General features: G+C 38.0%; 1 protein-coding gene across 10 annotated transcripts in view; it reads right to left on the bottom strand.

Moving 5' to 3' along the window:
• Positions 1–24,107, bottom strand: part of nrxn3a (neurexin 3a) — a 275,693-nt gene extending 251,586 nt beyond the window's left edge. For 4 of the 10 annotated variants that reach the window (XM_082144084.1, XM_082144085.1, XM_082144088.1 and 1 more), the window contains exons 1-5: positions 23,810–24,102; positions 18,134–19,313; positions 13,577–13,594; positions 12,873–12,902; positions 12,635–12,646 (exon numbers count right to left, since the gene is read on the bottom strand). In XM_082144084.1, coding sequence (XP_082000210.1) covers positions 12,635–12,646; positions 12,873–12,902; positions 13,577–13,594; positions 18,134–18,830 — 757 coding nt within the window. In that variant the 5' untranslated portion in view covers positions 18,831–19,313; positions 23,810–24,102. Of the gene's footprint in view, positions 1–12,634; positions 12,647–12,872; positions 12,903–13,576; positions 13,595–18,133; positions 19,314–23,809 lie in introns of all 10 variants that reach the window. The other 6 variants (XM_082144083.1, XM_082144087.1, XM_082144079.1 and 3 more) reach the window with 5 other exon arrangements.
• Between the last annotated feature and the right edge of the window lie 2,284 nt (positions 24,108–26,391).

Genomic DNA, 26,391 nt, shown 5'->3' with positions numbered 1-26,391 from the left:
GACTTCGGCGCAGTAATATCTTCACTCGTGAAAAATCCTCTCACCGGCCCCCGCTCCCTCTAGTGAAGATATTACTGCGCCGAAGTCGAAGTGCTTCCAAGCACTTGCTATGGTATTCCGCCATACAATATAGTGATCCATTTTACACGCTTAGAAAAGCGCAATGTTTTGTTTTGTGTCACCGTCCTAGGTCGAGTTACACTTCGCGAGTAACTGTATTTAAATAGGGAAAACGTGGAGGTGTTTGGTAGCTTCTCTGCTTGGCCCATATTGAATGAACTGGACTAAGCTAAGTGCTAACAAAGTTTCGCCGCAAGACAGCGATTTAGTGCACGCACTGAGACGAGAGAGGTATGTATCAACTCGTCTTAGTTAAGGGAATAACATAGTTTAATATGAAAAAACGGTGAAGTAACCCTTTAAGGTCAACATGAAATCAAAATGGATTCCATTTACTTTCTTAAGACACATTCCTGGTCTTATTGTGAATGATACATGTGCATTATTACAGCAAGAACAACAAAACAAAAAATGTCTTTCATCCACATGCAAAAATTAATAGCACCTTTCTAAACTCCAGCCAAAGTGTCGAGTTAAATTCACCATGAAATGATCACCATGACAATTCTTATTTTTTAATGGAAGATTGCAGTGTTTATCATAAATGATATATCTGTGCATTTTTTTTATATAATCCATCCCTCCAGCAACCTGTCACACACAAGAGATAAAAAAAAAAAGCATTGAGGTTGATTTTTGACCTTTAGTCTTCTCTAAAAAGTGGGTGCCGGCAATCTTTCAAGGGGTTCTCCTCAAGTGACTGCAAACTCGAATTCAAGTCTGGATTCGATAAGGGACGGAATGTCTACATTTCACAAGCTGATGGTAGACACTCAAGTCCCATATATTTTTTTTTCTCATTGAGTATTCTGTTTCACCTGGAAATGTTCCACACAAAAGTAAAATATCTATAAAATGCTGTTTCATGTTGATTGTGTATGCAGTAGGCAATGAATAGGATGAAAGCTACACATTTTCCTCAACATACATGGTGCACCACCCTAAACTTGGGGAAACACTCCTACTTACCAGCTGTGTCAATGAGAAAGAAATCCAGGAAGAAGAAAATAATGCTAATTCAATTTGTCAAAAACAAAAAGCTTTGTTTTTGGGAGACTTGGCCTAAAACATCACACACACACAAAAAATAATAATAATAAATAATAATTTGCATTGATTTACCCTTTTCCATTTTTTTTATTATTGAAAAAGATTAAAGGGATAGTTCACCCAAAAATAAAAATTCTGTCATTATTTACTAACCCTCAAACTGCCCCCAGTGACTTCCATAATAGTTTTTCCCATACTATGGAAGTCAATAGGGTCCATCAACTCTTTAATTACCCATCCTCTTCAAAAGAAATACAGTTTTGGAGCAACTTTAGGACCAAGTAAATAATGACATAATTTTAATTTTTAAAGTGAACAGAATAAGTCTGAATAGATCAATTATTTATTTTAGTCACTGCAGTAAACTAGTCTGCCATCAGAATGGATTTCAGGTAAAGAGCTGCTCTTGCAGTGGAGCTAAACTAAAATTGCTCTGAATATTTTATTCAATACAGTCAACTTACCCAAAATAGCAAACAGTCTCATACCAAAGGTCGGCTATGTTAAATTCATAAGCCATGTTGGATGCCAGTGGGTGTAAACAGAGGAAGTCCTCATTCAGCGTAATGCTCCTGGCACATACGAGCAAGACTTGCAAAACCCTGGCAGCAAAGTTGACACATGAGCACATGATGACATCCAAACAACAGCATGTGATTAGCCCAGAAGCATGAATGTCTGGTGGTCTCGCTCTCAGCTGTGTTACCCATCACTCCCACAGCACTAAGATGGGGGGGGGGGAAGTGACAGGCGAAATGGTAATCAAAGCAGTGACCTCTTGACAAGAAGTCCACACCTTCAGCATGAAGCTGCCAGCTTTTCCCGACAGGCCAGATCAAAGATGTGTCCATGTAAATGTGTGTATGTTTGTGTCAGATCTGATGTGTCTAGTATGTAGACATTGTTTGTGACACACAAAATCATTTCACTCGAAAACCAATGTAATACAAGAAAAGAATATCAATACAGCAGACAGAATGTCATAATCTGATGTGTCACTGTCTTATTTCTATTCTAAGCCAATCACGGTACAAGCATCTCATGCACAGATCTGCATATCACATGAAACCAAAATGTCATGCAGAGGAACACCGAAAAGCGTTCACGCACGCATCATATCTGAGCGGATTTCCCTGCGTGTGGAGCGAACCCACTCGTGCAGTCTGAGCGTACCGTGTTTAATCTGGGACATGAAAGGGCACAGCACAACCTTTGAAGTCTTTCATTTCCTAAATCGAGCTTTCTGAGAGATGAAGACCCACAGTGTCTATTAAAAAAAGGAATAACGGTACCTTTTCTCTCCCTTTGCTTTTTGTGATGGTGAATGGTGGATCTAAAGACCTTAAAACATTAACCGCTCTCTCAAAGGAATGGTGGTGCTTGTGTCATTTTGGATTTCTAACACCGGAAACAGTGGCTTAAGCTGTAGCTAAAAATAAAAATGCTTGAGCTAAATGCTTTTTAACATCTGTAAGTGTTTCTCAACTACTGAAATACATTTTATTTAAGTCACCATGAAATCAAAACAGATCCCTATTACTTTTTCAATAAACATTCCTGGTCTTACTGGCTCTAAAACCCAATGTGTTTGTGTTCATAATCTTCCATCAAACCGTAACATGTTTTCTCTCTGAAACAACGTTCCTTTGTGGCTGACATCACCAGACCCTTATTTTTCAATCCCCTCCAAACACCTGTCATATTCCCAGAGAACATTTCTTGATTGCCTTTTTTCAAATTAAATTAAATTAAAATTAAATCTGTATACACATTATAAATAAATATATAAAATATATCATGATTTCCACAAAAATATTAAGAACTACAATGTCTTCAATTTCATAATATTAAGAAAATTTTCTTGAGTACGAAATTAGCTCAAATTCAGCTTTGCCATCATAGGAATAAATTATTTTGTAATTATAATAATATTTTAAAATGATTCATTTTCTACAGTATTTTTGATTTAATAAATGCAGCCTTGGTGAGAATAAGAGACTTCTTCAAAAAACCAACTAAACATGTCGGCCTACATAGAAGAACTGTAATAGCATATTCATTCTATTAAGATAAATTAAAATTATTATTTTAATCACTGAGGCTTACAGACTAGGCTATTCATTAGTATTGTAAAGTACTGTAGATCTACTGGTGTCTGGCTATGTTTTCTAAACACAACAGATGTGTGCACCAGATAAATTATGTTCTGTCCTCTACTATTGACTTTGCCTGAGGTAAAACTGTGTTTTGGGCCAATGGGAATTCTCAACTGATTTACGGAAACTACTGATTATATCACAACACTATTAAAGGAACAGCATTTAATTTTAATTTTTTTTTGTCTCCGCTGACATATTTGCATGGAAATTTACTGCATGTCTTGTGAAACATCAGCAGAAGACAACTTGATCTAGCAGTGACTTACATTATAAAACAGTTAAGTTCTAAATTGAGCACTTAGGAACACAGTAATTGCCCTCTGATGAAATATTGCTTGCTTTGAAAACAGACAATCATCCTTCATTATTGTTTTGCCTGGCTCTTGTTGGCAGGGCATCTCATCTGGCTTGAGGTCACAAACTCTATGTTTCACAGCAAGGCCAGATCAGGTGACTATCTCAGGCTTCTAAAGCACTGAGGGGGGGTTACTCACACCAAACACGGGCACGACACCGACACCGGTTACTTTCGACGTGTGTGCTCTAGTAGAGAGAAGAGCAGGAAAGAAAAGATGTGCAGCGTTTAACCAAAAGCACAGGTCAGAGTGTCCACAACAAGGACAAGATCTTGTCTCACAAACACACAATTACAGTGATGCCAGGCCTTATAGGGATAGTTCACCCAAAAATGAAAGTAAGCCCATGATTTACTCACCCTGAAGCCATCCTAGGTGTATATGACATTCCTCTTTCAGACGAATACAATCGGAGTTATATTAAAAAATGCCCTGGCTCTTCCAAGCTTGATAATGGGAGTGAATGGCTGTATGTCTTTGGAAGTCCATAAAAGCACATCTATTGCTTTTATCATGGATAGATGCGCTTTTATGGACTTCCTTAAGACACACAGCCATTCACTCCCATTTTCAAGCTTGGAAGTGCCAGGACATTTTTTTATAAAACTATGAAAAACAAATCTTTATTATGAGATTTTCTAAATATTACATTTATCAGTGTTATTAAATTAGTGTTTTTAACCACTTTAAGTGAGTGTTAGATGATGGCTAAAACAATCTAAATGTAAATGCATGCACAGCATCCTATAAATATATATAATATTTTATATAATGTAAATAAATTATATTACAAAATAATACAAGTATAGAAACAGTATATTGTGCATCCATAAGGGAAATTAAAATGAAAATGTTAATAAAAAATGAATAAATTAAAACCTCTACAGGTTCAAGCCTTATTCTCTGCTTTTTTTTTAGTGCCTGTGAAAATACCTGCTGTCGAGCATGTGCTCGGTGAAGTCTAGGTTGTGTGTGTGTGTGTGTGTGTGTGTGTGTGTGTGTGTGTGTGTGTGTGTGTGTGTGTGTGTACACACTTAACAGGTTCTCAAGTCCAGGCCAGGGCTGACCTGCTTCCTCATGGCCCTTTGCCCAGGCAAGACTCATGAATTTTTCACAACGCACACAATTCAAACGGTGCTCAGCACATACACACACTGCAGGTTAGCCAGACCAGGGTAAAAAGTGGGTCAGAATCTGCCATCCACCAAGAGATTCCTCAGGCAGTCATCATGATCAGGTGTTGTGCTGTGTAGAAAGTAGTGTGTGTGTGTGTTATTAGGCCTACATTTTGTTTTGTTTTTTGAAAATAGCACATTAGAAAACAGTGCTTTTTGTGTTCAATTGCTCACTGTATATGCTCTAAATTATACAGATAATGAATGAATGAGAAAACATTTTTGCTGTATTTTCAAGACTTCTACACCCATTTCCAAGTCCAATATCAAGTGGCATTTATCTTGCCCTTCTCAAGCAGGGTGTTTGAAGCTGAATGGAATGAAGCATAATTCTCAAAGCTATTCTTAGACCTTAAGTGTGTCCACACATTGTGAGAAATGCCTACATGCAAGTCTTCATTAAGAAGGTTGATATTATGAAAGCAGAAGTCAGTACTGTGACGCACTGTTTAATCCCGTATGCGGATTATAACAGGGAAAGAAAATTAGGGTTGGGGCTGCATGAGCTAGTATAAGATTTCCACTGATGCACGAAAGTGTCCGCTTTAGTTAGACTTAGCCAAGACCAGGGAAAACAAGGCCAAGCACCATGCTAACACACCATCCTAAAGAAACAGCTTGAGAGGGGTTACTATGGCAACCAAATTCTGCTTGAGAGGGGTATTGATTACTAGCAGGTGTAGGTTGTCTCACACATATCTACACACGCACACATTTACACATTAAGTAATCTAAATGAAGACATGACGTTCTGTTGTTTTCATACAAACTAATAATTACTACAGTCTTTTAGGAGGCAGTATAACTACTTTGGCTTAACTTGTTCCTCCAAGCTGCTCACTAGGCTTTGTTTGGAACAAAGCTAATTTTATCTGTTCTAGCAAAACTTTGCACCCCTGAAGAGATGAAAAACAAACTCCTACAAACAATTCCTATAAACTACATTAATGGTATCCTACTGGTTATATTCTAATTCCATATTTATTTATAACAGCAATCCTCTAATAGACTTTAAATAAAGATGCTTACTGTGTTCAGCATGTACACAAGACTACCTGAAAGACTGTACAAACAACTCTGATCTCAAATAACTCTCAATCAATGATGCTTAATAGTGCTAAATATGCTTGTTTCATGCTTGACGCAATTAAAGAGTGATTGTGGGAATGAAAGCCCTTTGCTGTCTCCAAGTATACAAAGTAATGCGGATCAATAGGTGCACTGCTGGACACCAGATGTTCATTTCTGCCCACTTCTAACAACACATTTACAGCTTGGCACTGTATGACCTCTGTGAAGATCCAGATATCTACACACGGAGACTTACATATAAACTCTCATTATCCCAAAACAGATTTTATCATGGCTGATTAACAATAAATATTGCCTTGACCCTTGTAACTGAGAGAACTCCAAAAAAAAACAAAAAACAGTATGTGTAGAATAAATGCATTGTGCTAATTAAGATTTTTTTATATTTGCCTTACAACCAACTAAATTTGGGATATTAAATATTTCATCAAAAAGCATACATTTCAAAATATCAAAGAAAACATGCTGAAAAAATCTATAATTTTATGGTTACATCTTTCCATTTTTTGTTATATAGAAACTAGAACTCCATTACATTTGGCCCAGTCTTATTTTTGTCAGTGTCATAAAGACAAGTTGTGTCATTTCTGAATCAATTTCCATTACTGAAACATGACATTTTCAAATGACAAATAACAGACCAATGCCATTCACTCACATGTGAAAAAAACAAAACATCTTATTATTGCCTGAAGAGCAACATTTTCAAAAAGATGTAACCGAGTGATTGAGATGTCTCAAAAAAGAGTGAGAGGTAATATCTTAAAATGAGATAAGGTACCACACTAAACACTCCGTTCACTCTGAAAATAGCTGGAAAGAAGAGACTATCATATGAAATTTAACAAATCGTAGTACACTGGCCCGGACTGATTCATGCATTCACTTCTGCTAGTTCTGTTCTCCATTCCACCCTGTGATGCAAAACAGAGGATAAATCTTACAAATTGAAGTGGTCACCAAGTTTCATAACATTCAGATGAAGCTGTGATTTTTTAAAATTCAAAACAGAAAATGTTCTGGTCATAAATGCCTTCTACTTCTGCATGTATGATGAGATCGGCAAAAAATGTTTGCTTCCATAAGCCAGAATATAGCACGCAAACAAATACATTTAAGCAATAAGCCATACAAGGTTGTGCACTGCATTGACTTTACCACAAGTAAGGGACTGGTAGGTGAAATAAAAGTGCTAAAAAAAACTTAAAAATAGTAAAAATCACTGTAACACACAGTCCAGAGTGGTTTTTGTCCAAGATTTACTTTATAACAGGACACAAATAAGTAATTATGTAAATATTTATATAATTATTATTCATTTTTATAAGTAAAAAAGTCAAATAATAAATGTAGAACTTGCTTTTACAACAAGCATGCAAACCCCTAATCTGCAAACCAGCTTGTGAGAGTGGCTTTTAACCCACAGAATCTGTGTTCATCTGATTGATTACTTGGTATTCTTTTCATTATGTCATGATTACCCATTTCAACAAATAATTAACAGTTTTTTGTACACCGGGAAACATCCGAGCTGGTCTGTCACGATTTGAGTGGTCGCCTTGTTCTCTTGTTTTGTCAGGGACAAAGGACCGCCACAAGCCAGTTGAATGTGAGGACAATAATCACATTTAGCCATAATCAAATGGCACTTGTTCCCTCTAGGGACCAGAAAGGAAATCGTTGTGTACAGTAGCTTAATATGTCAGGTGTGACTCAGGGAAATTGGAGGCAATTATGGCCATAACTGCATTCAGATGGGTGGACTCTGGGGGTTGGAGTAAGGCTTCATTTTTTGTTTGTTTGTGTGTGTGTGTATCGGGTGTGATTGATGTTCTTTTCGGTGTTACCCTGAAAAGAGCGTTTGGGAGTTGGAAATAGAGGGCTGTGGGGAGGGGGACGATGAGTTCTGTTGTCTCGGTTACAGCGTGTGGAGAGGGGGGAAATCACGGAGGGGGAGGTGATGAGGCTATTCTGTTTGAGGGCACCCTGTGTGGCTGGTCCTGATTACACAAGAGAAGCCATCGCTCTCTGATCAGCAGACAGTCAGAAAGGTGGCTCAATCAGGCTTTCCTAAGAGCTCTTCCTGCACTGATGAGACCTGAGGGGTCTTCAGTGAATGACATTAAAAAAAAGAATCTTTAAAAAAAACAATACAAATTAAGGACAACATGAAATGCATAACACGGCTCTGAAAGTAACATCCGACTGGCATGTTTCCTAACATATTTGAACCTAAAAGATGATTCATGCATTTGTATCTCTCCCACAAAAACACATTCAGTATTTGCTTGACGACAACACTCTAACCTTACTAAGAAGGCAATCATGATCCATTTTAAATTAACATTTAAGCTGCGTTTGTGCAATTAAAAAGGAGAGTAAACTGCAGATCAATGGAAGGGGAATTCTGGTTAAACAGGTTTGTTCTGAGTGCCAGAGAGACAAAGTGACCGAGGGATTAGTAGAGCAAATGGAATTACAGGCCTCCCAAACATGTGATAAGGATTTCATTATCTGGCTCTCACACACACACCATGCGTCACCTCACTGTCAGGAAGGCCTGCCTTCAGATGTGTGGTAACGGAGAACGGTGTCATAAAAACACTCCACTCAGAGGAACAGGGTGGCAGAGCCCTTCGTACAGCAGCAAACAAGGTGTAAAAGTGAGAAAATCACAATAGGATTCTTCATTTCAAATGCGGTCAGAGAAGTTCCTTCAGTTTGGTCTGGACAGGAAAGGTTCAGTTTAGTTTAGAACGGAAACGGAAAAGAGCATTAATGATGAAAAGTTTGAAATGAGGTTTAAAAAAATAAGAAAATCCTGAGAAAAGAAAATATTTTATTTTTTATTTTTTATTATTTATTTTTTTGGAGAAAGAGTGAGCTGATCGGTCCCTACTTTCTCAAGGTTAGGAAGCTGGGTACATAATGGAATCAAATCTGATTAGATAATTAGCATAGCATTTGCATAATGGCACTTCAATTCATTACCTTGCATGCGAGTTCATCAGCATAGCGTGAGCTACAGTGTTTCCACTCCCCTCTGTCCTGTAACAAAGCTCAGACTCTCCATTGCCATCCAAAAAGGTCAACTCATTTTCTGCCTCCTGTACCAACTAATATCTATCAAAGACTCGCACACTTGCGGAATGACTTCAGAAATCTCTGGGTGGTCTGGAGCAGAGCCACAGCAACCAATCTGACCGCTGTGCAAAGCAGGCAATATTTGCAGACTTGTATTGATTTAAGTTCATTAAAATGAATATTTCTGCAAATTATTTAAGATGATAAAGAGGAACAGGTGAAACACTCTGCATAGTGTGAGGGGTATTATGCCAAAAAAAATTAAAAATAATTAGAATATCCATTTACTAAAAATCTAGTGAAAATCTCTCAGCTCAGACAAAGCAAAGACAGGTAAAATACTATCATTAGGCATGCACAGGAAAGTAAAATCCCAGTTATCACAATGGAAAGAGACTTCTGCTAAAGCCTCCTGTTTTTCAGATTAGAAACGTCTGAAACAAAGTTGATAGCTCAATGATAGCTCTATAAATGAGAACTCCATTATGTCTAAGCTATAAAAAAGCAACCTGAGCAAAATGGACACTTCTCCTTTTGAGATCTCAACAAAATCACAACACATCACAAATATGCACTCAATAAATACTTGCATACTAGCATACATTCTATGCTATGCGATCCACATTATTTTTGACATATTTCAATGAGACATAAATGAGAACTCTCACACCTCTCCTCCACAGCTTCAGAAGAGATCTTAATAAATGTCAAAAACTGTGCTCAAATTTTCCAAGATAAGTCTGTTTCAACACTCCCTCAAATATTTCTCACACACCTTTTTTTAGACCAAATGATCTAATCTTTACATTCATGTGCGTTTTATAGTTCAGTATTTTTCTGTAACAATTGTCTGATTTGTCTAGTTGTAGAATTCATAGACAAAGCTGATACTTCAAATAGATATAAATGAGAACTCGGTTATGCTTCCCAAGTTATGAAAGAACAACCTCTGAGCACCAAAATGTTCCTCTGTTCTTTTTATAGTGTTAATTAGAAGTGGTAGTATTTTTACCAGTATTAGAAGTGGATTGCTATTTTCACAATACACTGGCTCAAACTTATTGAATTTATAAAAAAGTACCGCATAATAAAAATACTTGGTGCATTTTATTTGTTGTTTAATATAAACATGACAAAGTATATTGATTTGAATGATTAATAGTGATTAAAGCTGTCACCAATCTATTTTCATCATTTATTTTTCAAATGCATGTTATCTTATATACACCAAAATGTTCCTCTGGGAAAATAAAGTTACATCACAGATAAACTAACAGACGGAAATAAAGAGAAGACTCAAAAACAATGACAGACAGGAAGTCCCTAGAGACCCTTCTTCATCTTTGTCCTCTGACTTTCTGTTGTTTTCTGACATATGCCTGTGCCAGAGAGGAGAACAGTGTGCAGACTGATATGATTGACTTCAGACGGGTGCCGAGGAATGGCGTCCGAGTGCCCTGAGATACGCAGACATGAGCGACAAGCCCTGGGCTACCCAAAAACAGCTGCTGCCTCTCACTTCCTTCCTCTACGATACTGCAGACACAACACTGTCAAACATTACAAAGCGCTACAATTAGGAATCTTCCTGAGGTTTAACTGCAAGAGGTTTCTGAGGAAATTATAAAAAAAGAAAAAAAAAAGAAAAGAGGAACATTCCGAGATTCACGAGCAGTACAAACTCGCTCGGCGGTGACAGGTGAAAGAGATGCGGCGATGGAAACAAATGCAGATAAATAAACATTTTGTAGTATCGTTCGGCACAGCCGAGAAGCAAATGGGCTCCTAAATGGAAGCCCTTGTCATCTTAACTTGGGCGTACAGCCAGGCTGATTTGTAATAATGTCCCCCCGTCTAGCAGAGGGATTTAACGCAAGGAGGTAGCAGGAGAGACAGTGTCGGAGACAGCGCTACAATACAACTGCTTTTGATGCGACGCAGGCAAATACGTGCTAATGCATCTGACTGGCTATATACTGTATTGTCTGTCTGCCAGGTTCTTGCTGACTGGGCTCTGACTTTGCACTAAAATTGGGTTGAGGGAAGAAACTAGGTTGGCAAAAGGAATCGCAGCATATGCCTGGATTCATTTTAGTTCATATCAGCATTCATGCAATAAAGACCACACCCTTTATACTGTACTATGCATTTCTAATGTCCAATGACAGGTGTTTTCACCTGCAAATTCTGCATTCCCTATAGTTATCCCAAAAAGTGTTAATTCACATTTATTGATTTAGCAGACACCTTTATCTAAAGAGACTTACAAATTAGAAATATTACAAACAATTTGTCCTAACGCCAACAAAATTCATAGTATACAATGCCAGGTTAAAAAAATATAAAGAAATAAAGAAGACAAAAGTAGTAGTGTGCATCATCAACGTCATATGTTTTGTCTCTTTACTTTTGCTACCAAAACTTAACATACACAGAATGTATTTGTGTCTGTGACATGAAAAAACTAAACTTTTTCCATTCCTCAGGGCAATCAAGCAGGTTCCGTTCTGCAAATTAGACTTTTACAATTACTTTCATACCAACTGTGAACTATTATGAAGTCCACATGAACCGTAATAGGAGTGTGAATTTTGATCATTTTGTCTGCTCGACAAATCAATTAGATCTGCATTTACCCAAAAATGCTACTGTAACCAATCAAAGTATTAAAAATGTAATGTTTTGAAGCTGAAAAAAAGTCTTGCATTTAGCCTATTATGTTTTCATAATTGACCACTGCAATTGATCAATCCTTAAACAAGCATACTGAGGTTTTCACACATGCTGCTCCAATAAAACAAACCAACTCTGCAGCTAAATGTCCTCATGTCCACACCGAAATCTCTATTGTGAAAACTCTGAAAGCAGACAGAAACATCCAGCAAATCACCCTAAACACAGGAAACTTATAAATAAGTCAATTAAAATGTCCTGCAAAAAAAAATCCAGTGCAATCCAGGCCTATTCTATTTGAGGAATGAAGTTATTTGTCCCCTCCGAGACTTGCTGAAATATTGGTTTGGGTGAGACAAAGGGATGACATGTGGCTCAACAGCGTTCCACAGGCATGCTCAGCCCAGCAGCAAGTCAGGGATAAATCGAGCCCATCTACAAACCTCACTAGAGAAGCCAGCTATGAAATAACATGACAGCGCACATGCACTGCCAGAATGAAATATCACAGTTCTTTTCTTCCTCTTCATTTCTTTTTTCCCCCAAAAAAACACAAAGCAGAAGTATTGTGGCACCTGACTGAACACAAGCACAACTCTTCTCAAAATTCCACATGAAAGATCCAAACCACAAAAAAAACATATTAAGCATTATTCTTGGTCTCGAGCAAGACAAAATAAGCATTTTTAGCAGATGATACAAATATCTATTGGTTATAAGAGCACCAGGGAGGTAGACTCTACAGTTCAGACCACTCAGGCTGCAGTCAGAATACCTTTGGTGTATTTGCCTTCAATTAACTCTCATTTAATTATACTCTTGTTTCAGTCACCCATGGTGAGCAGCTATTAGCAAAAAAAGAACTAATAACAAGGATGTAAACACAAGAGAGCACAACTTGAGGTAAAAAAAAACGGTTCTGTACCTTTGCCCTTGGCTTGAGAAAGGAGACGAAAGGCAACAAAGAGATGGAGAGTATCCACAGAAGGAAAGCATGGAGAGATAAGAAGAAACGGTCAAAGGACAATCCACATCTATGCATTCAAGGTTCAGAATAACAGTTTAGCTCATTCAATGCACAGCAATTCAGTCAATTCAGGCATGCAACATATAGCCTAAGCAAATCACAACAGAGTGAATAACAGTGAAAGGGTGTGGCATACCTTGATCCGCCATCATCATGTGTGCAAAACCTTTGAGGAACAGAGAAAGTCACAGAAAGAGAAGAACATCTTTAGGTATGTATCAGAGCATACAGTGACCTCACATCTTGGCAGAAGAAAAAAGGTTTAGACTGTGATCTTGTTAAAGTGGTAATTAGAAGTAGTAATATGAAGTAAATACAAGTGGTAGCATTTTTTTTTTATTTAATGTGACAGCTAATTTTTTTTAGGTTGTAAAGGGGAATATTTTGTGAATATTGTGGATTGCTATTTTCACATTACACTGCCTCAAACATATTTAATTTATAAAACAGTACTGCATAATAAAAATACCTGGTGAATTTTATTTGTTATTAAATATAAACATGGCAAAGTATATCGCTTTTAATGATTAATGTAGTGATTAAAGTGATCTATTCATCAACTTTAGATGCATGGTATCTTATTTGTAAAACATTTGTTTTCTTTTTGATTATCATAAAATGGAGGGGAATATCGGTCTCTACTATGGTTTCATTGCGTATTTAAGTATTTTTCATTATGGTAACTTTACTGGGAACACAGCAATAATTTTAAGCATACTTGAAAATGTCTACGTTTGTTACTATACATTTGAAAACTGTTTGCACTGTGCAATAATCAATAATGCTTTCACTGCCTGTAAAAGACAATTCAATACAACTTAAAGGATATTATCAACTCACCTGGGATGCTGTTGGCCTCTGATGGTGTTGCAGCAAAGAAGCCACAATGGAAAAAAGAAAAAAGAGAAGAAAGACATTGCAGCCATTAGAGCCCACTCATATTATCTTTGCATGAATACTATCATGCAAACTCTTGACACACCTGCCAGCATGCACCGAGCAGACATCTGCCCTGTGCATGTACACAGAAACCCTTAAATGCCCCTTGCATTCATCCATTCATCCATCCATCCATCCATCCATCCACCCTCTCTTCTACCTGGGAAATTAGGAGGAGAGGGAGGAGAGGGGGGGATCAGATCTATGGTGTATGAAACACCATGACACATCAACATCTAAGAGGTCTAGTCCATCTTCCATGTCTTACACACACTCCCAAAACCCACATCCCCGCCTGGGCCATAAATCCAAACAGGCAACGGGACCTGTTCCCTTTAGAGAGGGTTGTGGATTTATGAGACGCTGATGTTTGTCTAAAGCACTGTTCCATACTCAGAGCCCACATTTACTCTCATTGTAGACACACACTCTCTCTCTCTTTGTCACAGGCCGCCTTTAGCACTGAAGCACTGGGCTGACTCATTTCATTATTGCACTCTGGCCGTCTCCCAAACCAAAGGGCATCCAACACTGATAAACGGGTATTGCAATGCTCTGTGTGATGAAAAACAGCTAATCTAAGATTTTTCTAATCTGTTCAGGCAATAGGGATGGTTCATGATAATCCGAACATCCAACTACTCGATTAGTGAGGTCAGCGATTTTTGAAAGCTTTGATATTTTTAGCAGTGGTGCTTTTTATTGTGCTGTGCTTTAGCTGTTAGACACGGTAAAACCCTTCTAAAACACAGCCATTGTGTAGCATTTATGCTTTTAAATGTAATGTGACTATTAAAAGTATTAAATTAAATGTGACTATTAATTTGACTATTTAAAAAAATATGCACATGGCAGGATGCTCAAATATAAATTTTTTTTTTATATATGTTAATGATTTTATTTAAAATATATAACAAAATTAAAAACATATGTAGACATTTTAACTATACCTGGGTATATATTTTAAAATACTGTTTTATTTATTATTATTTAGCTTTTAGCTAACTCTGAGATTATTACAATGAATAATTTCATATGATTCTAAAGAATTACAGATTTTGCTGTTGATCATTTTAGTACTAGGCACAGCCAAGCCAAAGAACCAACGTATCTGTTTGCCAGTGCACACAAACTGCAGCTAATACAGGAAATTAAGGGAAACCTGATGGGGTCTGCCTCCATTAAATGCTTTTAGTGCAGAGTAATTACAGCTACATTAGACATGCATTTAGTCCTGTATGTGTTGATGTCTGTACTGACTGAAAATGCAATATGTCATCTCTCATGGTCACTCATTTTAGGGACACGTTCCAATGTGTAAGCGTGTCTGTCTGCCGTGCTTGTTAAAGGCTGGTACAGAACATTAAGTCCTCTGATGAGATGCATTAACCTGGTGGGGAAAGTATTAGGATTTGATTTGAGAGCAGAGAATGCAGAGTTAGGCTACACTCAGCATGTGAGTGCCATGGTGACTTGATTGATGTGTTCAGCTCTTGAATTGACCTATACTTAAGTTCTGATGTCTGGCTGGAATACAATTGTCTGCATGCACTGTCAGCCTTCTACGATGACCTAGTTTCTCAGAAACAGTGGTGAGACAAAAATTGATGTATAGTTGTGGCACATCAACAAGTGAATGATTAGTTTAATCTGGATTTTCACCAAATTGTCATGATTAAATCGATGATGATCAAATAAATGATCAAATAAAATAAATATATTTAATTAACTATAGTCCAAACATTTTGCGAAAAAAGTGAAAATGTTCTTCAATTACTTCAAAAACAGTTAGCCTATAGTATACCTCTCACACACAACAAACACCACTATTTAAACATAATTTCTGGTGGGAGGGGAATTAAAATAGATGTACAATTATATAAAATAAACAAATAAAAATAAATGTTTAGAGTCTTTACCAGTGTTGGGTAAGTTACTCTAAAAAGTAATTGATTACTAGTTAGGCTACTAATTACATAGTCCCATATCAAACTTGACCAGTTTAACAATTCAAGGACAGACATGAAACTGATCTTTAAATTCTTTCAAACTAATAATATAAAATTGCATATTATCTAGTAAATTGCTCTTGAACTTGGAAGGTTACATTAAAAAAAAAACATTTTAATATTAGACGTTAAATATTGATGTTAAATTTACTATTGTTTTTTATAGAATTGGTCAATAGTCTAAAGTATTTAATGCAATTATATCAGAAGTAACTGTAATTAAATTACAGAAAAACTGAGAGTAATCCCTTACTTTACTTTTCAAGGGAAAATTAAAACGCATTACACCCAATACTTGTCTTAACCTTAAAAAAGTAAGGTCTACATATCCTCTTGATGCACTTTTGAATTTTTGCTTTGTTTACATTAAAAACACACAAGGAGATTTGTAAAGAGTGGCCAGCTTAAACATAAACCTCAGCGTACCAATTCAGAGACTATCCACATGGGAAAACAGATTGAGTGTTTGTTTTGCTGCCAAATGTTTATTATTCTAATCCGCCAAAAGATTACGCGCTTTTGCAAATGATGTAGCGCCGTGGCTATCACGATTTTTACAGAGCGAGGAACATACGCCACGGCAACGCAAAACAGTTCTGAGGCCATTTTAGCCATCTGGCCATCGAGAGGAGTGTCAGATTGTTGTTGCCGCTGCTATGGCAATTGGATTCAGTCAAACGCACGTAAACCTAATGCTTAACACTTCAGACCAGCTTGCCATATGGCTCTGACCTGATATTTATTACCCACATACAGATGTTTCCAAAGCCTGAAGACACAAGATTAAGATGGAATTAAGATTGCTCAGTGGGTTTTCGTAATGTTGTTATCAAACACTGATGGCACACATTAATGTGTCATTTCCCAACACAGGTTTTGATTTGGATTTGTAAGAGATGCTAGTGGAGAAAGTTCAGCTGTCCGTTTTACAAACTGCTCAGCAGTTAAGGCTGCCCCTGTGCTCCAATATAAATGGCCTCCAAAAAAGGTTTATTTATTCTTTTATGATTGGCTGAACTGATTCCCAGCATTCAAAGCCATCAAAGCTGCTTTTACGTCTGGCTTTAGCCCCTATCAGTTGACTGCAGGACCCAGTCAGCCAAACAAGATGGAGAGGAACAACGGCTGTAAATCAAGCCCAAAACTCTGCACTCTTTACAGCCTATAAATCTAACCCTAGTGCCCGGTCTTCTACACATACCCCTTCTCTCATTTTCTCTCTCCTGAGCTCTGAAAGAGGCTGTGCATACACATTCGGTTCTATATAACATGCCTGAGTACACATAGCATCCTGACTTTTTAATCACATTCAGTAATTGTGTCATTAAGGAGAGAATCACAGGAGAGGTTGTGTCTACAATGAGGGTAACAACTCATAGGGCTCAGAGCACCGATCACCGATAAATCACCCAGCTTAAACACTTCAATCACAAGGGGAAAAAAGTTTAGGCCTAATCAAGACATTCGTTTTTGTAATTGTTTTCTTGCTAAAATTCATAATTTATCAAATTCATATTGCTTAAAGCATTTAAGAGGATATCTTTAAAGCAAAAATTATAGAGGAATATGCACAAAAAAACAACAACTAATGTGTACCTTTCATTACCATCAGGAAACATGATTCATGAAGAAGAACTCAAAAGTAGTGATTTTCTTCTGTGGTACAGTATAACGTAAAATTACTTTAGTTATGATTATACTTAAAAGAAAAATATCCACAAACCAGAAGATCCATATATATATTTATCTATAAGTATATTCTTTAAAGAAGTATAAGAAGGTCATAAAATTCTCTCTCTAGGAAAACCAGTAATGACGCTATAAAGAATTGCAATTGACTATTATAGGCAATATAAATAGGCAATTATCCCCCATCTCTGATTCATTCTCTGTTGAAGAGGTGCAACAACAAAACCCAGAGCTGTGAAATGGCCTCCTCAAATCCCCAGAGAAACTAAAATGGCCACTTCAGAAAAACAACCAAGGGGATCTGAAAAGGCACCTTAACATCCTAACACCCCACCTCCTCAGCCGGGCATGATTAACACACACACACACACACACACACACACACACACACAAAACACTTGCCAGAGACAAACAGCTTAGTGCTTTACAGAGGTAAAAACGATAGTAGTGAATTTCAATGACATTCGCTTTCAATTGACTGTGTGCAACGATGGGGGAACAGAGGAGGCTGATCGAAAAAAATTCACAGCACAAAACACCTGCAAATGCAAAGAACAGGGCAGCTTTCAGGAGACAAGCTAAGAGATTGCATTAACCTGGACCTGAGAGTCATACTTCAGTAGCATGAAACAGCAGAGGATGAAGGAAACATTCACGTTACAGCAGTAAAAACGGACAATTTCGAGTAGGGTGCCGTCACATTGTATGTAAGTCAATATTGCATCTGCTGTATTATCAAGCTGTAATTAAACCATTTTACCTTCGCTGCAGAATCGGCCAACATATTCTGTCTTAGAACAATCGCAAAGTGGTTCCCCATCCACAACGGAGCACGTCCCTCCATTCTCACATGGGTTCTCCATGCAGATCCCCTCTATGTCCATGCGGACCCTCTGGCTGCTTAGTAGAATAGGTTCCTTGCTATTGTACTTCAGTTCCCTGATAATTCCCTTAAATGGCGGAAGATCCTTCACTGTCGGGAGGGTGAGCACAGAAATGCGAATATCTTGAGGGACTCCGCCCAGGAAGAGGTCACTAACGATCTTCATGTACTGCCTCTGTGGCCGCACCTCACCCGATTTGATTACTCCGTCCAGACCCAGCACAGTTCTCAGGTTGTACCTGTTCAGGGTGGCAGAATGCCAGCTGCTGTCATTGACTCGCTTGTCCGATACGACTGTGGTCTCGGCGCAGTCGATGCTGAACTGCAACTGGAGCTTCCCTTCAACCACCATGAGTTGCAGGAAGTCGCAGAAGCCGCCATCGTCAAAGTACAGGATTAAGGCGGTGGACACGTCTGTTTTGAACTGGAAGCTGAGGTCACTTCTGGTGCTGGCGTCCCAGCGGAGATAGCGTGCCCACTGGCCTTGCGACCCTGTAAACTCGAGGCCCAAGCAGGGCCCAAGCACAGTACTGATCAGCAGCTGCAGCTGGACTGGGAATCTGAAGAAATTCATTGTAAAAGTGCTGGAGATTTGGGGTTATTATCCTGAACAGAAGGAAATCATTGAATTTGCTTTGGTTCAAAGGTCAGTGTATCCAAAGTACATCCCACAGTATGCCCAGAGACGCTAGAGAAGAGGTGAGATCGTCAACGCAGCGACAAACAAAAAATATCCTAAAAGAGGTGAGGGACTTAGTAGGGAGAACAGTCTTAAATAACAGTCATAAGGCCAATGACATTGCACAAAAATCCAATCTCTGTCAGGCGACAATCAAAGTTTTTCTTCCTCGTTTCCTGGAACGGATCGACTTGAGAAGACAAGCAGATGAGGTGCTGTGTGTCTGCTGAGGTGTTGTTTTCTTCTGGTATCTCCTCAGACCTCAATCATCCAGACAGGTCCTCCAGGTCGGACTCTTTCTGTATTTAGGGAAACCAGCGCAGTCTGCATGATGCCTTGTGGGTAATGTAGTTCATTCGGTTACTCTGCCCCGTCTAGCTGTCAAAATAGAAAAGCATCAAATTACAAATGAATTCACAATGTCTCATTCTATCTAGTGTGTGTGTTTTTTTATTTATATATACATAAAAAATAAAAGCATAAAAAAGATATTACTTGAGAAATTAATACAGCACACTTTCACAATTATAATCTTAAAAAGCTGCACTTGAATGAGTCATTGTTTTGCACTTATGTTAAATGCTACTCCTAATTAAAAGTTATATTTTTTAAGGAAATTGCCCCAAAAGATCCTTTTGTTATCGGTCATCTAGTGTGTAAATTAAGAGCATTATTCGCATGGCAGCTCCAGCTATCATTCAATAGCAGAGAGTCCATGTTTATCTGATGATGTGGAAAATTAAAAGGATTTTTGCAGGATGCACAATGCATGAAAACAATAATATGAATGTCACATTCCCATGACATACACTCTACATTTCCAGCACCTAAACTAGTTCTAAAACTATGTAATTATTTTGTTTAAAAAATATTAAATTTAGGTGTGGTCCTACATTTTGAACAAAAATCTATTGCAATGCATAAAAATGACATTAAAATTTTAATTGTATTAAAAAAGTAATGTATTATTATTTTTTAAGGAACCTTGCATATTTAGAATAGATGCAGTAAAAAAAAGACAACGTAAATGTTTATTTTACAGTTTAAAATGTTTTAATTTTTTTAACACATCCTCAAGCACAAACAAAATGCCCTGTATTGTTCTACAAATGTGAGAGAAGCTTCCCATGCTGAGCTGACGTTTGGCCTTGAACCAACACAGATTAGTAGGACTTTTGTGAAGGCAAAACGCAGCTCCAGCTCCTCTTAACATGTGTCCCCTACGTGCATAAATGAATAGGCTCCAATTACATGGCAACATGCGAGGTGTAACCTAATAGTCATCTAATATTGCCCGTGTCCTTGCCAGAGGCGTAGGCAGCAGGTACGGCAGGACAATAGTGCTACCAACCCACGCGATTCAACTGAGCCGAAACACAATGTATGCCGTCAGAGCTCTGCCTTCTGCAGCTGAAGAGGGGAAAAAGAGCGAGAGACTGCGTGCTTGTAACAGATACTCCACGTTGGCTTGCGCCCACACCACCAAATATGCTTGTGTGCTTTCTCTTTTTCTTTTTTTTTGTCGAGTGAGGGCTTGCGGAGAGGAGGAGAGAGGTGAAAAGGCTAAACTGAGCACATCATTGTCCTCATTGATATGTGATTGACACACTCCACTGGGAACGGCACACAACACCACAAAATAAAGCCCCTGCATTTGGATCCTGCTTAAAAAAGTCGGTGAGTAGGAGAAGGAGGTGTAATGGTGAAAGGGGGGGAATGTTAATGACAGCAGGCCCAACCATTCATCAGACACACAAAGCTGGGTTTTACCACAGGTGCCTCAATTACGCTCTACCATTACACCAGAAGCGCTGCGACAAAATGTCCTCCAGTGCGCCCCGATGATATCATGGAGGCTTTGGGAGGAGGCGCACGCCATTTCAGCGAGCTCGGCTCCATACGTGACACGGTTGCCATCGAGCATCCGCGTGGTAGAGCGGAGGTGTGGGCGAGGTAGAGCTGGGCCAAAATGGATGACATCAGCGTCCGGTGCTCTCCTCCTGGGCTGCCAGCCGGCAAAAGAGAGGCGTGAGGCTCTTACCTGGCCTCATCCAGCCTCCCCCCTGTGACCCAGAGTGGGCACGGGTACCACCAGCAACCCCCTAAACAACCCACTGCAGAGGAACAGCAACTTGTGAGCGATTAAAGCGGGAGTGGTTCTGCAGCAGACATTTATGGCATTACATCACCTTGCCTAAAACCACCATCCTTGTGCCAGTATTCATTATACACCCATCATAATCAAAACCAGAGGATTAGTAATGTGATTTATGACCAAATTTCACTGTGGTAAAGGTGTGGGGTGTGTGCATTATATAGGGCTCTGATCAAGACAGAGAGATCACGTCACACTGCGGTGTATTGGAAAGCCAGAGCACATTCGATGAGTGTTTGAGGCTGAGCATTACACAACGCCAATAGGAAATATTCTTCTCTGCGACACAGACACAAAGGCGATTTGAAGGAATAAAAAAACAAACAAAAAAAAAACATCACAACTATATTAGTTACAAAAGGAAACAAATGTATGTATAGCCTACATGTTGCTTAAAAAAACACTACTTGTATTCAGTAAACAAAATGTAAAAAAATATTTTAGAGTTTATATAGAGTTTATTTAATAGGCGATATAATACATTATTTATGCGTTAATTTTAGAATGATCAATCTGTACTATTCTAATTCGTTTATCTCTATTGAAAAATACCTCAGTAACATTTAGATCATCTTGGCTTGATATGTAAATGGAGATTATACACCCACACCCGTGAGAACAAAACGATACAACAATAAAGGAAAGCGACATAATATAGCCTAAATGAAAACGTCCAAACGTATTTTTTTATTTTATGAAGCCTAATGTAAAAGCCTATATTTTAAATAGATATCATTTAACATCATTTTAAATTATATTTTTAGCACAAATTCGTTAAAATGGAGTTGGCTATTAAATCTGAAATGCTTCTGTGCGCCAATATTTCGTTTTTAAAATAGCCTTTCGCTATACGTTTAACTGGTTTAAAGGGGTGCAGAATGTACACATACACGTGCTGTAATTCACTGAAATTACGCTTTCGATACAAATTATTAGTGCACAATTCAATCACCTAAAATAATGCATGCCAGTCTCACAGATAAATGTAAACATGTATAAACACAACGGCAAAATAATTTACATTGTTGTGAGAGGGCACTGCATTCCATTTCACACAAAAGAGGTCACAAAACACCACAGGGTGAAATTATACTTTAGACTCATGGAGAAATTAAACACGCTCGAATAAATAAATGATGCATTTTTTTTAAATCAAACATACGTGTTCATTTCCATTTCTGTCTGCTGTGAAATAATGCGTCAATGAAAGTGTGTGTGACAAGGCCGCGCTCAGAAAAGATAATCTTTCCCGACAATTTCAACACTAACGATAGGCTAATGCCTGTGAGGATTTATCAAAATTTCGGTCATTTTTTTAAGACACAAATACAGTGTGCGTAGCACAATTATCACTTAGACGAAAATATAAAATGTAGACTATTAAAAAGCAGAAACTTGAATAGCCTACCTTTAAAATGAGCGTGTGAGAGCGCGAGTGTGTGGCGGTGGATTATTACCAAAGTCTATTAAATTCCAGGAGATCTAAATGAGCCATTACAAATTGATGAGAATGAATTAAGATATTCTAAAAATGCACTGGACTCACAAAAGAGCTGAATTTGCATTTTATATGTGCAAACGTGCCAAAAAAATCCGTTTAAATGTCTTAACATTTCGATTATTGTGACATCAAGACAGATATTTATATCAAATAATTGATATGGCTTTGTAAATATTTTTAATCACTGCAACGTGTTAATGCGTTAAAATAGTCTAATTCAAAATTTTTTTTTTTTATAGCCTACTTTTAATACATTGCCATGCTTAAATTACCTGCACATTTTGTCTAACAAAAATCTGAATTAATTGGTTCACTAATGCATCATAATAGTAAAATGTAGGCTATTAGGCTAAGTAGCCTACACCACATGTGTAAATCAAAATAAAATCTGAGCATTTTATAAAAACCTTTTATACATAGGCCTACTCTAAAAACAAAAACGAAAAATGGATATGCGTTCCTGTATTTGACCGGTCCGTGTGTAGGTGCATCCACAAGGATCCTGCAGTGGAGTGGGCATGCGTGTTGTTGTTTATCCTGAGTGGCAGTTGAACATGGGCTCCACAGACACCTGAGAACTCTTATTCATTATTTACAGCTACTTTTACAGATTAAGAAAAACACAGGCTTCCTGAGACCAAAGCGAGAAATTGTTTGCTACATGTTTACGGAGGAAAAGGCGTGCTTTTTTCGTGATTACTACTATAATACAGGCCTATTGCCTAACTTAATAAGAATAAACGAAATATAGCCTACTGTAATGGCATATGTCAGGCAGCTGCCAAAAAACAGGGAATAGGCTACACGTTTATTTTTGTGTCTCGAAAACCAGTCAACTCTGACAGAAATATCCCACTGTTTCCACATTGTGCTCTATATATTGAGGATGGCTGGCTATCCCCAAAAAATAATAAATACTCGTAAACGTTTTTTTTTTAGAGTTCAAAACCTCTTTTCGTTTCCTCTTGGCCTAAATAATGATGTAGTTTAATATTTGTATCGCGCTTCCCCGGGAAACGACGCGAATGTCTTTTATTTCGATTCAGTCCAACGTTCACCGAAATAAAAGTAAAATTCAAGAACAACGCGATTTACACTGTGAAAACAAGCCAACTTAGTGTGAATACTCGAAGTAAGTGATGAACTTATAACATCCCGGCGAGCTTCCCATCATTCCGAACCAAAGGAACCAAAAAAAAAAGAAAGAAACAGACTAACCTCAGTTTTCGTAAACATATCCAAAGCGTACAGTAATAATCCACATTACATTCCCAAAAGGCTCTATATGTGTGGTCCACTCCACTAAATAACGTTTTTTCGCGGTCTTGTGAGGATGTTGTGCCCGCGTGCACTTGTCTCGTTCCGTGCTCGCTTGCAGTTACAGAGAGCCGCGCGCTCAGAGATACTGTTGGACAATCACGAGATTTCCACACACGCGCCGCGCGACCCCGCCTTCCTCTTACTGCGAGGCTCGCGCCATTTAAAGGTGTAGTAAAATCTGAGAGAAAACTTCTTTTTGAAGCGATAGGTACATTAATATGTGGAAAGGGACACGCAATGTCTATGACATTGTCGTGTTTGCTAACTGTGAGCATAATACGGCTCTCAATATGGCTCTCAGCCTGACTTTCACTCTCTCCCTCTCTGCATGCTCATGTCTGGGTGTTTTTAACTGCATATATGCTCCCAAAATGTACTCATGCAGGCGGTCAAGGCAGAGATGGTGAGGAGAGGTTGTTCTTGTTCCAGCACACATCTGTTTATATTATCCAATGTAGTCTACATGTATGTATGTGTGGTTCTTGGAATCCAGCCCAGAATGAGATCTGGATTTGCTCAGCTAAGGAAATCTGCTTCTAAGACATTTGGACACATTTGTAGACTTGTTTTTCTCTTTGTCTTACATTTCTATGTGCTGTAACGTATATTCTTTAATGTATATTTCAATATAGATATCATTACACCACCCCTTGACAATGTATAAAAAAATTCAGAAAATTAAGCTGAAAAAGTTTTGTGAACTGAGATCATCTCCATGTTCATGAATCTTCCCATGGGAGAAATAGATATAATCTAACACTAACATCTGTAGATCCTTGCTGTCCCCTCGGAAATGTACCTTCTAAAGATTACAGTCATTCTCTCCTCCCAAAGGGGCTGAAATAAATATAAAAATGAAAAGTAGCCTATATTAGGTCTATTATTTCGCAACATTACCTGCAAATAATGCGTTGTGAGTGGTTTATAATGCGTATATGGTCATGTTTTGCCAGTTTTCAGTATTAAACTCAAAACACTAAACAGTTTTATAGTAGGACAGCTTTGGCATTTGTGTCAAGAATATCTAAACAAATAATAAAATCTAGTAATTTTATAAATCTACATATGTGGTCTTAATGGATCCATATTTGAAGAAGTATAACTTTTCACCTTTGACCATTCAGCATTTAATAGATTTAAATATTTTTTTCCACATCTATGAATCTAATCTGCCCCCAAAATATGTCATTTTCTCAATTTTATCCTCTCACAAATGAAAGCAGATTTTTTCCCCCCTGTAATAAAGCACTTTACGACCAAATAAAGACATTTGATATAGGGATCTATACATCCATTGTACCAGAATCAACAAATTCATGAGTTTTTTAATGATAAGCTGCTGTCCTTGGTGCTGAACGTTGCCATAAACACAACTGCTATGCAAAAGCTGCACTTTGAACCAAGTGGGGGTTAAGCGTTCAGTGGAGATGTATTTTGACTTAATGAGTATAAAGCTATTTTCCAGATAGTTTGCTACTTGGGACGCAAGTGAAATCAACACGCTAAAAAAAACCGACGTTGTGATCGATAGGCGTTGACCATGCCATTGATTTGCAGACCCAATGATCCATCATAGATCCTACAGAATATTGAGCGTGTCTCAGAGTTGAATGGATCAAACCTCTCCAGCCTGCAGAGTCAAGCTCATCTGAAGCTGTATGAATACGTATTTGATGCAGTGAAGCTATCAGAGGTAAGCATGTTGCAATGATGGAATTCTTCTTGTACTTTATCACATGCCTGTGAGATGTGTTTTGGTATCATTGACACAGTGAGAATGAAAGTTATGTTTCCACTCTTTTGTGTGCCTGTCCATTCTTGTGTGCCTGTCCATTCCAGTATTCACCAACAACTAATAGGTCATGAGGCATCTACAAGCCCTGTGTGACAGACTGGCTCTCTTTATCCCCTTCAAGTCATTTCAGACACTACACAAAGACAAGATTTCCAAACCACCCTAACAAACCGTCCCTTCACCTGAAAGCTTGACATATCCCTCTCTCACGCACATCCTACCAATTTCCTGTTATTGTTAATACACAACAAGGCCAGGTGGCATGTCAATACTGTTTTTGGTTTCACTTCCTGTGCTCCTGGTCTTATACAAACTCCATAAATGTGTCTTTATCTTCTGGAGTAAAGGAGATACAGACTAGAGATATGGCCTCCAGCCTGACACTCAAAGATTTACAAAGTTATTATGAAGATATTGATTTAAATAAGGATATAGATCACATTGACGATGAAGCAAGCCCAGAGGGAATTCAAATATGTGGAATTGGTGGAGTTTGTGAACGATTCATCCATGCATGTTTAATTTTTTTAAAACTTTACCTCATAATTTTTTATTAAAATAATACAACTCAATTACATGTCCAATCATTTAATCAGCTTAAGCCACTTACAATCGACTACATGCCGATGTGCACAAAATAGCATTTTTTGTTGCAAGTTGTTGTTGCTTGACAAAGCATGTAAGG

This window comes from Leuciscus leuciscus (genome assembly GCF_965113295.1).
Source record: "Leuciscus leuciscus genome assembly, chromosome: 17".
Taxonomy (NCBI): domain Eukaryota; kingdom Metazoa; phylum Chordata; class Actinopteri; order Cypriniformes; family Leuciscidae; genus Leuciscus; species Leuciscus leuciscus.
The sequence above is the reverse complement of the archived record's forward strand: the minus strand, read 5'-3'. Positions and strand labels throughout refer to the sequence as shown.